This window comes from Salmo trutta, chromosome 23 (genome assembly GCF_901001165.1).
Source record: "Salmo trutta chromosome 23, fSalTru1.1, whole genome shotgun sequence".
NCBI lineage: Eukaryota > Metazoa > Chordata > Actinopteri > Salmoniformes > Salmonidae > Salmo > Salmo trutta.
In genome coordinates this window covers 48861205-48877199 of record NC_042979.1, presented here as the reverse complement: position 1 = coordinate 48877199, position 15995 = coordinate 48861205, and the positions used below count along the sequence as shown (strand labels likewise).

The 15995-nt window shown below is 47.8% G+C and overlaps 1 protein-coding gene across 2 annotated transcripts in view; it reads right to left on the bottom strand.

Moving 5' to 3' along the window:
* Positions 1–15995, bottom strand: part of LOC115160175 (FSD1-like protein) — a 68632-nt gene that overhangs the window by 21489 nt on the left and 31148 nt on the right. For both annotated transcript variants that reach the window (XM_029710561.1, XM_029710560.1), the window contains exons 5-6: positions 14470–14492; positions 12830–12951 (exon numbers count right to left, since the gene is read on the bottom strand). In XM_029710561.1, coding sequence (XP_029566421.1) covers positions 12830–12951; positions 14470–14492 — 145 coding nt within the window. The remainder of the gene's footprint in view (positions 1–12829; positions 12952–14469; positions 14493–15995) is intronic.

Below are 15995 nucleotides of genomic sequence, written 5' to 3'. Positions count from 1 at the left end.
ACACCCCCCCGGTACTAACACCCCCCGGTACTAACACCCCCTGGTACTAACACCCCCTGGTACTAACACCCCTGGTACTAACACCCCCGGTACCCCTTGGTACTAACACCCCCTGGTACTAACACCCCCTGGTACTAACACCCCCGGTACCCCTTGGTACTAACACCCCTGGTACTAACACCCCCTGGTACTAACACCCCCTGGTACTAACACCCCCCGGTACTAACACCCCTGGTACTAACACCCCCTGGTACTAACACCCCCCGGTACTAACACCCCTGGTACTAACACCCCCCGGTACTAACACCCCCCGGTACTAACACCCCCCGGTACTAACACCCCCCGGTACTAACACCCCCCGGTACTAACACCCCCCGGTACTAACACCCCCCGGTACTAACACCCCCTGGTATTAACACCCCCTGGTACTAACACCCCCTGGTACTAACACCCCTGGTACTAACACCCCCCGTACTAACACCCCCTGGTGTTAACAGCAGCCTTCAGGTTCTAGAGGTCAGGGTCACACCCCTGGTGTTAACACCAGCCTTTAGGACCTTTTCAAACATCCTGTCTATGGTAGCCCTTTCCACTCACAGCCTCGGTCATCCTGTATATGGGTTGAAAATGGCAGATTTGGTCACTGATAAGAACCTAAATTGTAACGCAGTCACTGTACAGTAACATGTTATACATGACGTCAGAACTCAGGCTCTTGGCTTTGCAGCGCAGCATGGGTTTAGACTGACAGACGCTCTGAGAGTGAGCACCGTGCGCGACAAGACGCCCCCCCATCCCTCCCCCTAATTGGACTACTTTTCCTCATTTGTTGTCTGAGAGAGAGGAAATTCTGTAAATGGAGAGTCGTCGATGTGTTCTGAAAAGATGAGAAGTTGAGGATTATAATAAATACCGCTTTGATGTCATACAATCAAAACCACACACACCGTGAGGCCAAACGTGACTTCACATTTCCATATTATAAAAGTCATGTCATTTACAGTGTCGTTTATGACCTCTATATTGTATCCATAGTTACAAGGATTAAATCCAGGCGGTATCACATCCGGCCGTGATCGGGAGTCCCATAAGGGCGGCCCAGCGTCGTCCGGGTTTGGCCCCCGGGGGGGTAGGCCGTCATTCTAAATAAGAATTTGTTCTTAACTAACTTGCCTAGTTAAATAAAAGTGAAAATGTCAACAACAACAGAAATGCGTTAAACCCTGGATTGTTCTAAAAAGAATGAGACAATTGTTTTGTATTGTGAAACATTTTTTTGTCGCAGATCACTTGAATGAACTCATGATTCCATTTTACGTACTCCAAAATGACCATCTGTTCACGCCTTGTGAAAGCCCAACAACGTAACTGTCTGATGGTGGGGATGCAGTGTGCTGGAAAAGCTAGGAGCCTAACAACGTAAGATCGTATTGTATTACTTAGCTAGCCATCTTGGCAAATAGAATACGCTTTCAAAATATGCCCACCTGACCCAGAATGCAATTGAAAATGGAACGTTTTCAGATTGTGTTAACAACCACAGTAACTGTCTGATGGTGGGAACACAGGGCTGTGTTAACCACAGTAACGACACAGAGCTGTGTTAATAACCACAGTAACTGTCTGATGGTGGGGATGCAGTGTGCTGTGTTAATAACCACAGCCCTGATGGTGGGGATGCAGTGTGCTGTGTTAATAACCACAGTAACTGTCTGATGGTGGGGAACGCAGGGCTGTGTTAACCACAGTAACGACACAGAGCTGTGGTGGGGATGCAGTGTGCTGTGTTAATAACCACAGCCCTGATGGTGGGGATGCAGTGTGCTGTGTTAATAACCACAGCCCTGATGGTGGGGATGCAGTGTGCTGTGTTAATAACCACAGCCCTGATGGTGGGGATGCAGTGTGCTGTGTTAATAACCACAGCCCTGATGGTGGGGATGCAGTGTGCTGTGTTAATAACCACAGCCCTGATGGTGGGGATGCAGTGTGCTGTGTTAATAACCACAGCCCTGATGGTGGGGATGCAGTGTGCTGTGTTAATAACCACAGCCCTGATGGTGGGGATGCAGTGTGCTGTGTTAATAACCACAGCCCTGATGGTGGGGATGCAGTGTGCTGTGTTAATAACCACAGTAACAGTCTGATGGTGGGGATGCAGTGTGCTGTGTTAATAACCACAGCCCTGATGGTGGGGATGCAGTGTGCTGTGTTAATAACCACAGCCCTGATGGTGGGGATGCAGTGTGCTGTGTTAATAACCACAGCCCTGATGGTGGGGATGCAGTGTGCTGGAAAAGCTAGGAGCTCAAAAAAAGCCATTTCTAGTTGAAGTCATGAATATTCTTATTATGTTACTGAATGTATTTCCAGAGTGTTTTCAGATTTCTTTATCGACAAATGCTGTGAAAAGTTACAGTAAATATAAAATGAACATAACATCAACGACGTAAGTGTTCTCTTTCAATTGCTACCATGGTCATGCATAATGCTTTTTACATTTCTTCTGTTAGAAACACTTCAATTTGTCCATATCTGCCAGTGTAAGAGGTTTAACAGGCCGCAGATGGAAACATTCAACCAGATAACGCCTTATAGCAGTTGGAGTGGGGCGTTTACTATTTTGCAACACCAGGGTTGTGGGGTTCGATTCCCATGGGGGACCAGTACGGAAAGAAATGTATGCGTTTACTACTGTTAAGTCGCTCTGGATAAAAGCGTCTGCTAAATGACTAAAATGTAAATTAAACAGCGCATTTTACAGAACTTCCGATTATCATCCATCCATCTTAAAGAGTAAGCCATTTGTGCCTTTTTTTGTGGACATTTTCCTCAGTCATTAGGAGAAAAGCGAACCTTCTGTGGAGGAAGTTGTTACCAAGGCAACGGAGCCCCTACAACTCACTAGTCTTAAGACTGTTGAAACCCCAAGAGGCTCTTTGGTCAAATAAAGTTGTGGGTCCCCCACTACACATCAAAATGCACTAAAGGTTAACAGAAGTACTTAACAAAAGGAGAACATTGGAAAGACATCCACTTTTTTTCATTTGGGTTGCCAGGTATCCTAGCGGTTAGAGAGGCGAGCCACCAACCGGAGGGTTGCCAGGTATCCTAGAGGTTAGAGAGGCGAGCCACCAACCGGAGGGTTGCAGGTATCCTAGCGGTTAGAGAGGTGAGCCACCAACCGGAGGGTTGCCAGGTATCCTAGCGGTTAGAGAGGCGAGCCACCAACCGGAGGGTTGCCAGGTATCCTAGGGGTTAGAGGGGCGAGCCACCAACCGGAGGGTTGCCAGGTATCCTAGAGGTTAGAGGGGCGAGCCACCAACCGGAGGGTTGCCAGGTATCCTAGAGGTTAGAGGGGCGAGCCACCAACCGGAGGGTTGCCAGGTATCCTAGGGGTTAGAGAGGCGAGCCACCAACCGGAGGGTTGCCAGGTATCCTAGAGGTTAGAGGGGCGAGCCACCAACCGGAGGGTTGCCAGGTATCCTAGAGGTTAGAGAGGCGAGCCACCAACCGGAGGGTTGCCAGGTATCCTAGGGGTTAGAGAGGCGAGCCACCAACCGGAGGGTTGCCAGGTATCCTAGGGGTTAGAGAGGTGAGCCACCAACCGGAGGGTTGCCAGGTATCCTAGGGGTTAGAGGGGCGAGCCACCAACCGGAGGGCTGCCAGGTATCCTAGAGCTTAGAGGGGTGAGCCACCAACCGGAGGGTTGCCAGGTATCCTAGGGGTTAGAGAGGTGAGCCACCAACCGGAGGGTTGCCAGGTATCCTAGAGGTTAGAGGGGCGAGCCACCAACCGGAGGGTTGCCAGGTATCCTAGAGGTTAGAGGGGCGAGCCACCAACCGGAGGGTTGCCAGGTATCCTAGAGGTTAGAGGGGCGAGCCACCAACCGGAGGGCTGCCAGGTATCCAAGCGGTTAGAGAGGCGAGCCACCATCCGGAGGGTTGCCAGGTATCCTAGTGGTCAACATCTAGCTCAGCACCAGGAACTAGTCTAAGTCACCTAAAATCGTACTAAAATATAGTAAAATCTTTCCATGACATGGTCTGTGTCTTGTTGTCGTAGCTGATAGTGTGGTTGACTGACTGGTGTCTGTTGGATATGGGTATTGTGTGGGAAGGTTAGTATGCATGATGTACTCACCAGACATGTCACCCATTGAGCATGTTTGGGATGCTCTGGATTGACGTGTACGACAGCGTGTTCCAGTTCCCGCCAATAACCAGCAACTTTGCACAGCCGTTGAAGAGGAGTGGGACAACATTCCACAGGCCACAATCAACATCCTGATCAACTATGACTAGTCAGGATCGAGGGAAAGATGATCGGAGCAAAGTACAGAGAGATCCTTGATGAAAACCTGCTCCAGAGCGTTCAGGACCTCAGACTGGGGCGAAGGTTCACCTTCTAACAGGACAATGACCCTAAGCACACAGCCAAGACAACGTAGGAGTTGCTTCGGGACAAGTCTCTGAATGTCCTTGAGTGGCCCAGCCAGAGAACGGACTTGAACCCGATCTAACATCTCTGGAGAGACCTGAAAATAGCTGTGCAGCGACGCTCCCCATCCAACCTGACAGAGCTTGAGAGGATCTGCAGAGAAGAATGGGAGAAACTCCCCAAATACAGGTCTGCCAAGCTTGTAGCATCATAACCAAGAAGACTCAAGTCTGTAATCGCTGCCAAAGGTGCTTCAACAAAGTACTGACTAAAGGGTCTGAATACTTACGTAAATGTGATTTCAGTTTTTTCAAAATGCCTAAAAACCTGTTTTTGCTTTGTCAGTAAGGGGTATTGTGTGTAGATTGATGAGGGGGGGAAAAACTACTTAATCCATTTTAGAATAAGGCTGTAACGTAACAAAATGTGGAAAAAGTAAAGGGGTCTGAATACTTTCCAAATGCACTGTATAGCCCTCCATATACCCCTCCATCCCTCAAGAGGCATAATAAATCACGTCAAACTGTAGAATTGCAGGAAATGCATTTTTAAAAATGTCAAACAGGCTGCTCTCCAATCATGTGACAGAGGTAGAGGCTAGTCTGCCCTGTGATGATTATTTCTGTCTCTTTCTGCTCACACGGTCCAGTGAGCATGTCTACTAGCTCTGAGGAACAACGAGAGTAGAGCAGCCACAGACGTCCTAGTTATATGGAACGCACACTGCCCCTCGCACACGGATTATGCAACCATACAAGATTAAAATTAACATAAAGATTTATTTTTATTATATCTTTATTGGTCAGTTACACACAAGGTCCAAACAAAATGTGACTTCTGCTTTTAACCCAACACTGGGCACCCGTGGAACTGTTGTTGTGGGGTTCAAGTGCCTTGCTTCAAGGGCATAACGGCAGGCAATGGCATTTCCCGACAGATGTTTCAGACCTGGGATTCAAACTGACAACCCTCAGGCTGCTGGCTCGCCTCTCTAACCGCTAAGCTACCTGGAGGCTGCTGAGGGGCGAGATCAGCTCACAATAATGGAGTGGTATCACGTGTTCGATACCATTCCATTCACTCCATTACAGCCATTATTATGAGCCTCCACCCCCCCAGGAGCCTCCACCCCCCCAGGAGCCTCCACCCCCCCCAGGAGCCTCCACCCCCTCCTAGTCTAGCCACTCCTCTGACCGATTCAAGCAGTTCTCTAGTCTAGCCACTCCTCTGACCGATTCAAGCAGTTCTCTAGTCTAGCCACTCCTCTGACCGATTCAAGCAGTTCTCTAGTCTAGCCACTCCTCTGACCGATTCAAGCAGTTCTCTAGTCTAGCCACTCCTCTGACCGATTCAAGCAGTTCTCTAGTCTAGCCACTTCTCTGACCGATTCAAGCAGTTCTCTAGTCTAGCCACTCCTCTGACCGATTCAAGCAGTTCTCTAGTCTAGCCACTCCTCTGACCGATTCAAGCAGTTCTCTAGTCTAGCCACTCCTCTGACCGATTCAAGCAGTTCTCTAGTCTAGCCACTCCTCTGACCGATTCAAGCAGTTCTCTAGTCTAGCCACTCCTCTGACCGATTCAAGCAGTTCTCTAGTCTAGCCACTCCTCTGACCGATTCAAGCAGTTCTCTAGTCTAGCCACTCCTCTGACCGATTGCCCTCAAAGCTGCTCCAGGTCCACAACAATGTGTTTGCAATGATGTACCAATGCAAACACACACACCGACACAGACAGACAATGGTCAGCTTGAGAAGGATTTGTCCTCAAGCTGTAGAAGCTACACAAGCAGTTCTCGCCTCTCAAGCTACTAGTAACCCAGTCACTATACAGCCATACAGCCATATAGCTACACAGCCATACATCCATATAGCTACACAGCCATACATTCATATAGCTACACAGCCATACATCCATATAGCTACACAGCCATATAGCTACACATCCATACATCCATATAGCTACACAACCATATAGCTACACAGCCATACATCCATATAGCTACACAGCCATACATCCATATAGCTACACAGCCATACAGCTACACAGCCATACATCCATATAGCTACACAGCCATATAGCTACACAGCCATACATCCATATAGCTACACAGCCATACATCCATATAGCTACACAGCCATACATCCATATAGCTACACAGCCATACATCCATACAGCTACACAGCCATACATCCATACAGCTACACAGCCATACATCCATACAGCTACACAGCCATATAGCTACACAGCCATACATCCATATAGCTACACAGCCATACATCCATATAGCTACACAGCCATACATCCATACAGCTACACAGCTATATAGCTACACAGCCATATATCCATATAGCTACACAGCCATATAACTACACAGCCATACATCCATATAGCTACACAGCCATATAGCTACACAGCTATACATCCATATAGCTACACAGCCATACAGCTACACAGCCATACATCCATATAGCTACACAGCCATACATCCATATAGCTACACAGCCATACATCCATACAGCTACACAGCCATATAGCTACACAGCCATACAGCTACACAGCCATACATCCATATAGCTACACAGCCATACATCCATACAGCTACACAGCCATACATCCATACAGCTACACAGCCATATAGCTACACAGCCATACATCCATATAGCTACACAGCCATACATCCATATAGCTACACAGCCATATAGCTACACAGCCATATAGCTACACATCCATATAGCTACACAGCCATACATCCATATAGCTACACAGCCATACATCCATATAGCTACACAGCCATACATCCATATAGCTACACAACCATACATCCATATAGCTACACAACCATACATCCATATAGCTACACAACCATACATCCATATAGCTACACAGCCATACATCCATATAGCTACACAGCCATACATCCATATAGCTACACAGCCATACATCCATAAAGCTACACAGCCATAAAGCTACACAGCCATACATCCATATAGCTACACAGCTATACATCCATATAGCTACACAGCCATACATCCATAAAGCTACACAGCCATAAAGCTACACAACCATACATCCATAAAGCTACACAGCCATACATCCATATAGCTACACAGCCATACATCCATATAGCTACACAGCCATACATCCATACAGCTACACAGCCATACATCCATATAGCTACACAGCCATACATCCATATAGCTACACAGCCATACATCCATATAGCTACACAGCCATACATCCATATAGCTACACAGCCATACATTCATACAGCTACACAGCCATACATCCATATAGCTACACAGCCATACAGCTACACAGCCATACATCCATATAGCTACACAGCCATACATCCATACAGCTACACAGCCATACATCCATATAGCTACACAGCCATACAGCTACACAGCCATACATCCATATAGCTACACAGCCATACATCCATATAGCTACACAGCCATACATTCATACAGCTACACAGCCATACATCCATATAGCTACACAGCCATACAGCTACACAGCCATACATCCATATAGCTACACAGCCATACAGCACATTACAACAGTAGTTTATGGAGGGGTTGACTAGTATGAGAAAGGACTACTGCCCAGGTTAGTTCCCTGAGGAAATAGTTATTTTTCTGGGTTAATTTTAGTCTTTGTTGAGTGGCGAGCTCTGAGCTTGGGGGGGGGGGGGGGCACCTACATTCAGTGCCAGTTCAGTCAGAGTAATATTTAGTGCAGCGCTCAGTGCATCATCTGGGGTCGAGCGCTGGTGCAGAGCCTTAGGGACCCTGTGTGACACAGCGTTGGGAGGAGGAGGAAGAGGGGGGAGTCATCATCAGATGATTCTGGATCTGAGGCAGCACAGAAATCCCTTATATTCCCATCTACATTTCGACCACGAAAGAGAAAGTCTCTGGAGAATCTTTGGATGACTGTTGTGGCAGCTGATGCTCTGAAAGAAAAATAAATTAGCTGTCTGTCCATTCCTCCCTCTGGCTGACTGAGATCTGTCTGTCTGTCTGTCTGTCTGTCTGTCTGTCTGTCTGTCTGTCTGTCTGTCTGTCTGTCTGACTGAGATCTGTCTGTCTGTCTGTCCATTCCTCCATCTGGCTGACTGAGATCTGTCTGACTGTCTGTCTGTCTGACTGAGATCTGTCTGTCTGTCTGTCTGTCTGTCTGTCTGTCTATCTATTCCTCCCTCTGTCTGTCTGTCTGTCTGTCTGTCTGTCTGTCTGTCTGTCTGTCTGTCTGTCTGTCTGTCTGTCTGTCTGTCTGTCTGTCTGTCTGTCTATTCCTCCCTCTGGCCGACTGCGATCACAGAATACTAATAGGATAGAGGTTCGTCATAGTGTGTTCCAGTCAGACCAGTCCATGACTACGTCCCAAATAGGGCTCTGGTCTATAGTAGTGCACTATATAGGGAATAGGGTGCTGGTCTAAAGTAGTGCACTATATAGGGAATAGGGCTCAGGTCTATAGTAGTGCACTATATAGGGAATAGAGTGCTGGTCTATAGTAGTGCACTATATAGGGAATAGGGCTCTGGTCTATAGTAGTGCACTATATAGGGAATAGGGCTCTGGTCTAAAGTAGTGCACTATATAGGGAATAGGGCTCTGGTCTATAGTAGTGCACTATATAGGGAATAGGGCTCTGGTCTATAGTAGTGCACTATATAGGGAATAGGGCTCTGGTCTATAGTAGTGCACTGTATAGGGAATAGGGCTCTGGTCTATAGTAGTGCACTATATAGGGAATAGGGCTCTGGTCTATAGTAGTGCACTGTATAGGGAATAGGGCTCTGGTCTATAGTAGTGCACTATATAGGGAATAGGGCTCTGGTCTAAAGTAGTGCACTATATAGGGAATAGGGCTCTGGTCTATAGTAGTGCACTATATAGGGAATAGGGCTCTGGTCTAAAGTAGTGCACTATATAGGGAATAGAGTGCCATTTGGGACGCATGTGTCAGATTGTCCGTAGCTCAAAAATGGAGGGTCATTTGTGCTGAGTACCACTGTACTGACTACAGCTGTGCTGACTACCACTACCGCTACGCTGACTACCACTGTGCTGACTACCTCTGTGCTGACTACCACTACCGCTGTGTTGACTACCACTGTACTGACTACAGCTGTGCTGACTACCACTACTGCTACCGCTGTGCTGACTACCACTACCACTACCGCTGTGCTGACTACTGCTGTGCTGACTACCACTGTGATGACTACCGCTACCGTTGTGCTGACTACCACTGAGCTGACTACCGCTGTGCTGACTACCGCTGTGCTGACTACCACTACCGCTGTGCTGACTACTGCTGTGCTGACTACCGCTGTGCTGACTACCGCTGTGCTGACTACCACTACCGCTGTGCTGACTACTGCTGTGCTGACTACCGCTGTGCTGACTACCGCTACCGCTGTGCTGACTACCACTGTGCTGACTACCACTACCACTGGACTGACTACCGCTGTGCTGACTACCACTGTGCTGACTACCACTGTGCTGACTACCGCTACCGCTGTGCTGACTACCGCTGTGCTGACTACCGCTACCGCTGTGCTGACTACCACTGTGCTGACTACCACTACCGCTGTACTGACTACCGCTGTGCTGACTACCACTACCGCTGTGCTGACTACCACTACCGCTGTGCTGACTACCACTACCGCTGTACTGACTACCGCTGTGCTGACTACCACTACCGCTGTGCCGACTACCACTACCGCTGTACTGACTACCACTACCGCTGTGCTGACTACCACTACCGCTGTGCCGACTACCACTACCGCTGTGCCGACTACCACTACCGCTGTGCTCACTACCACTACCCCTGTGCTGACTACCACTACCTCTGTGCTGACTACCACTACCCCTGTGCAGACTACCCCTGTGCTGACTACCACTACCCCTGTGCTGACTACCACTACCCCTGTGCTGACTACCACTACCCCTGTGCTGACTACCCCTGTGCTTTTCATACATTCTGACAGCGCCATGCACAGGCTGAATGAATAACGTTACGAGAGGAAAGCTCTTCCTTCTGTATGAACTGGACCCGCTCCAGCTAGCATACCGCCCCAACAGATCCATAGACCACCGTTACCATCAGGCCAGAAACCCTGGACCCGCTCCAACTAGCATACCGCCCCGACAGATCCACAGACCACCGTTACCATCAGGCCAGAAACCCTGGACCCGCTCCAACTAGCATACCGCCCCAACAGATCCACAGACCACCGTTACCATCAGGCCAGAAACCCTGGACCCGCTCCAACTAGCATACCGCCCCAACAGATCCACAGACCACCGTTACCATCAGGCCAGAAACCCTGGACCCGCTCCAGCTAGCATACCGCCCCAACAGATCCACAGACCACCGTTACCATCAGGCCAGAAACCCTGGACCCACTCCAACTAGCATACCGCCCCAACAGATCCACAGACCACCGTTACCATCAGGCCAGAAACCCTAGACCCACTCCAACTAGCATACCGCCCCGACAGATCCACAGACTGCCGTTACCATCATCCCAGAAACCCTGGACCCGCTCCAGCTAGCATACCGCCCCAACAGATTCACAGACCACCGTTACCATCAGGCCAGAAACCCTGGACCCACTCCAACAAGCATACCGCCCCAACAGATCCACAGACCGCCGTTACCATCAGGCCAGAAACCCTAGACCCACTCCAACTAGCATACCGCCCCGACAGATCCACAGACCGCCGTTACCATCAGGCCAGAAACCCTAGACCCGCTCCAACTAGCATACCGCCCCCACAGATCCACAGACCGCCGTTACCATCAGGCCAGAAACCCTGGACCCGCTCCAACTAGCATACCGCCCCCCAACAGATCCACAGACCACCGTTACCATCAGGCCAGAAACCCTGGACCTGCTCCAACTAGCATACCGCCCCGACAGATCCACAGACCACCGTTACCATCAGGCCAGAAACCCTAGACCCACTCCAACTAGCATACCGCCCCGACAGATCCACAGATGACACAATCTCAAATCGCACTCCACACTGCCCTTTCCCACCTGGACAACAGGAACACCTATGTGAGAATGCTGTTCATTGACTACAGCTCAGCGTTCAACACCATAGTGCCCACGAAGCTCATCACTAAGCTAAGGACCCTGGGACTAAACACCGCCCTCTGCAACTGGATCCTGGACTTCCTGACGGGCCGCCCCCAGGTGGTAAAGGTAGGCAACAACACGTCTGCCACGCTGATCCTCAACACGGGGGCCCCTCAGGGGTGCGTGCTCAGTCCCCTCCTGTACTCCCTGTTTACCCACGACTGCATGGCCAGGCATGACTCCATCACCATCATTAAGTTTGCTGACAACACAACAGTGGTAGGCCTGATCACCGACAACAATGATACAGCCTATAGGGAGGTCAGAGACCTGGCCGTGTGGTGCCAGGACAACAACCTCTCCCTCAATGTGAGAAAGACAAAGCAGCTGATCATGGACTACCTGAGGACAACCTGGTCCACATCCGTCAGCCACCTGAGGACAACCTGGTCCACATCCACTACGTCTCAGGCACCTGAGGACAACCTGGTCCACATCTACTACATCTCAGGCACCTGAGGACAACCTGGTCCACTACGTCTCAGGCACCTGAGGACAACCTGGTCCACTACGTCTCAGGCACCTGAGGACAACCTGGTCCACTACGTCTCAGGCACCTGAGGACAACCTGGTCCACTACGTCTCAGGCACCTGAGGACAACCTGGTCCACTACATCTCAGGCACCTGAGGACAACCTGGTCCACATCCCCTACGTCTCAGCCACCTGAGGACAACCTGGTCCACATCCACTACGCCTCAGCCACCTGAGGACAACCTGGTCCACATCCCCTACGTCTCAGGCACCTGAGGACAACCCCAAAGACAGTGCACTACTTTAGACCAGCACCCTATTCCCTATATAGTGCACTACTTTAGACCAGAGCCCTATTCCCTATATAGTACACTACTATAGACCAGAGTCCTATTCCCTATATAGTGCACTACTTTAGACCAGGGCCCTATTCCCTATATAGTGCACTACTTTTGACCAGAGCCCTATTCCCTATACAGTGCACTACTTTTGACCAGGGCCCTATTCCCTATATAGTGCACTACTTTAGACCAGAGTCCTATTCCCTATATAGTGCACTACTTTTACATTTAAGTCATTTAGCAGACACTCTTATCCAGAGTGACTTGCAGTTCAAAATAGCTGCTATCATTAAAATCAGTGCCAGAAAGAAAGAGTGTTTCGGTGTGACCAAGGGCCCTATTGACAAGGGGTCAAACGTAGTGCACCGTATAGGGAACAGGGTGTCATTTGGGACGGAAGCCATAGTCTCATCACGTACCAGGCAGGAACTTGAGGTTCTGGAGAAGCTGTCTCTCCTGGGTGAAGTCCACCATCAGATGGTTCATGTTGTCTGTGACCTTGGGCTTCATGGTCAGTCTGAAGGCCGAGGCCATGGTTACCCTGTAAGGCAGGAACAAGGCACAGTGAGACTAACACCACCACCCTACCAGCTGAAACTGCAGAGAACAAAAAGGAAGCCGTTCCATTGCTGTGACTACAGTGTGTTATTGGCAACACCTTCTGGGTGCCAATGAGTAAAGTATGTTTTTGATGATTCTACATATATATTCTACAAAATATATTCTGGTCAGCGGCCCTCAGTTAGACATGGTCATCCATCGTTCTGGTGTGTGTGGGGTCATTCAGACCATCCTCCAGCTAACATAGACACACACACCACGTCACTTACCTAGGATCAGTCACAGCAAACAAACAACACGACATGTAACCATGTAAACACGTAACCACATAACATGTAACCACACATAACATGTAACCACACGTACACTACCAATCAAAAGTTTGGGGTCACTTAGAAATGTCCTTTAAAAAAAGAGAAAAAAATTATAATAATTTTGTCCATTAAAATAACATCAAATTGATCAGAAATACAGTGTAGACATTGTTAATGTTGTAAATGACTATTGTAGCTGGAAACGGCAGATTTTTTTTATGGAATATCTACAGAGGCCCATTATCAGCAACCATCACTCCTGTGTTCCAATGGCTCCTGTGTTCTAGTCTCCTCTTCACCGTTGACGTTGAGACTGGTGTTTTGTGGGTACTATATAATGAAGCTGCCAGTTGAGGACTTGTGAGGCGTCTGTTTCTCAAACAAGACACTCTAATGTACTTGTCCTCTTGCTCAGTTGTGCACCGGGGCCTCTCACTCCTCTTTCTATTCTGGTTAGAGCCAGTTTGCGCTGTTCTGTGAAGGGAGTAGTACACAGCGTTGTACAAGATATTCAGTTTCTTGGCAATTTCTCGCATGGAATAGCCTTCATTTCTCAGAACAAGAATAGACTGACGAGTTTCAGAATAAAGGTCTTTGTTTCTAGCCATTTTGAGCCTGTAATCGAAACCACAAATGCTGATGCTCCAGAAACACAACTAGTCTAAAGAAGGCCAGTTTTATTGCTTCTTTAATCAGAACAACAGTTTTCAGCTGTGCTAACATAATTGCAAAAGTGTTTTCTAATGATCAATTTGCCTTTTAAAATGATACACTTGGATTAGCTAAAACAATGTGCCATTGGAACACAGGAGTGATGGTTGCTGATAATGGGCCTCTGTAGATATTCCATTAAATCAGCCATTTCCAGCCACAATAGTCATTTACAACATTAACAATGTCTACACTGTATTTCTGATCAATTTGATGTTATTTTAATGGACAAAGTGTTTTTGTTATATATATTTTTTAAAACAAGGACATTTCTAAGTGACCACAAACTTTTGAATGGTAGTGTAGGTCAAGTACATGTTACTATCAGTTCACTGACATTGGACTACTGATGAAAATAGCAAAAATACATCTGCTAAACTATCTATCTATCTCATCTATGCACTAAGCAAGGCTTCTCACTGCAGCCGATAACAGACATGTCCACAGACTAGACAAGGGACGAGTATACCTACCTATCTTTGATCTGCTTGGCAGCCTTGGAAGAAGAGGAGGAGAGGAAGAGGAGAAAGAAGAAGAGGGACCGTTGGTTAGTACAGCCATGCAGGTGAGGGTTGGTGGGCATGCAGCAGTGTTCTGCTCAGTGGCTGTAGTGGACAGGGACACGCAGGCAGGGCCCTCATGCACAGCAGGAAGCTGAGTAGAGCATGGTGATCAACATCACACAGAAAAAAAGCAGCATGACTTTGGATTTAAACATTAGTTGAAGTGGAACTGACTGCGTTTTTAACTACTTTGCAGATATGAAATAAACAGACAATCATAATACCAGACAAAAATGTAAAAACAAAATTCCTAATTTATGCAACAAAACCAATTTTATAAAAATAAGTTATATTTGACTCAACATTCCATGACGTATTGTTGGTAGAATAGATGGATGCAGTTCAATGCTTGATTAATATAATTCACCAATACATTTCTTGCTAATCCCCAATTAATCCTAATCAGATTGTAAATCCCAGCTGGCCTGGTACATTGTTTGCTGCCCCCATTCAGGATGCACTGCTTCAGTTCAATATTTTGAACCAAAACGGACGAATGTAACTACGGCTGTGGAATGTCAATATAATCAAACTAGTGTTAGGGTTGAACTGGCTATTTGTATGCATAACCTTTATAATATACTGGGGAAGCTATGCTAAGTACATAAACTACAAGTAAATCAACGGTTGAAGACAAGAAGAACTACAACCGGCAACAGGAAGTGCGTCACGACGCTGGGATCAGCCTACATGCCGACGACAGGAGGAGCAAGTTTAAACCACGCTCCTCCTCCCTCGGACAGGCCAGCATTGAGCGGGAAATATCTCTCAGTATAAAAGAGAGAACAATAGAATGTGACGCCCTCTTCTCTGTTTTGCCCTGCGAGGTAAAACAGCGAGACCGTATATATACGAACCACACATTTACCACACACGTGTTTGCATTAATTAAAGTACAGCTAAATCAGAAGTTACTATGTGCTGAATATTTTGTTCTGTTACCAGAAACGAACTGTCGCAACATTAACACTAGCAAGGGAAATGATCACACGTCAGTCATAACGTGGCTAATAGGCTAGCGTATCTATTTATGTAGCAAGCTAAAAACACAGAGCCCAACGTTAGCTAGCTAGCTAGCTAGCTGCTAGGAGGATGTCATGTCATTGGAGGAGTGACTGATTTGTTTTCCCCTCATATCGTTTTTCGGTGGCTATACACAGCTAGAGATGCAGGTGTCATTTTGGTTAGCTAGCAAGAGATGTGAATCGTTTAGCTCACTAGCTATGCTGAGCTTGAACGACTGTTATCCAGTTAGCATATCTCAAAGCGCAGAAAAACAGGCACATTTACAAACTCACAACACCTGTTGAATATGACCGGTGTCAGTAAACGTAAGGAGAAAGAGTTACAGCACAGTTACAGTCACCAACGCTATAGATAACAACATGAAAACAGCCTAACCAGCTGGTGAGCGTGAGGTGTTCTCATTTGTGTCT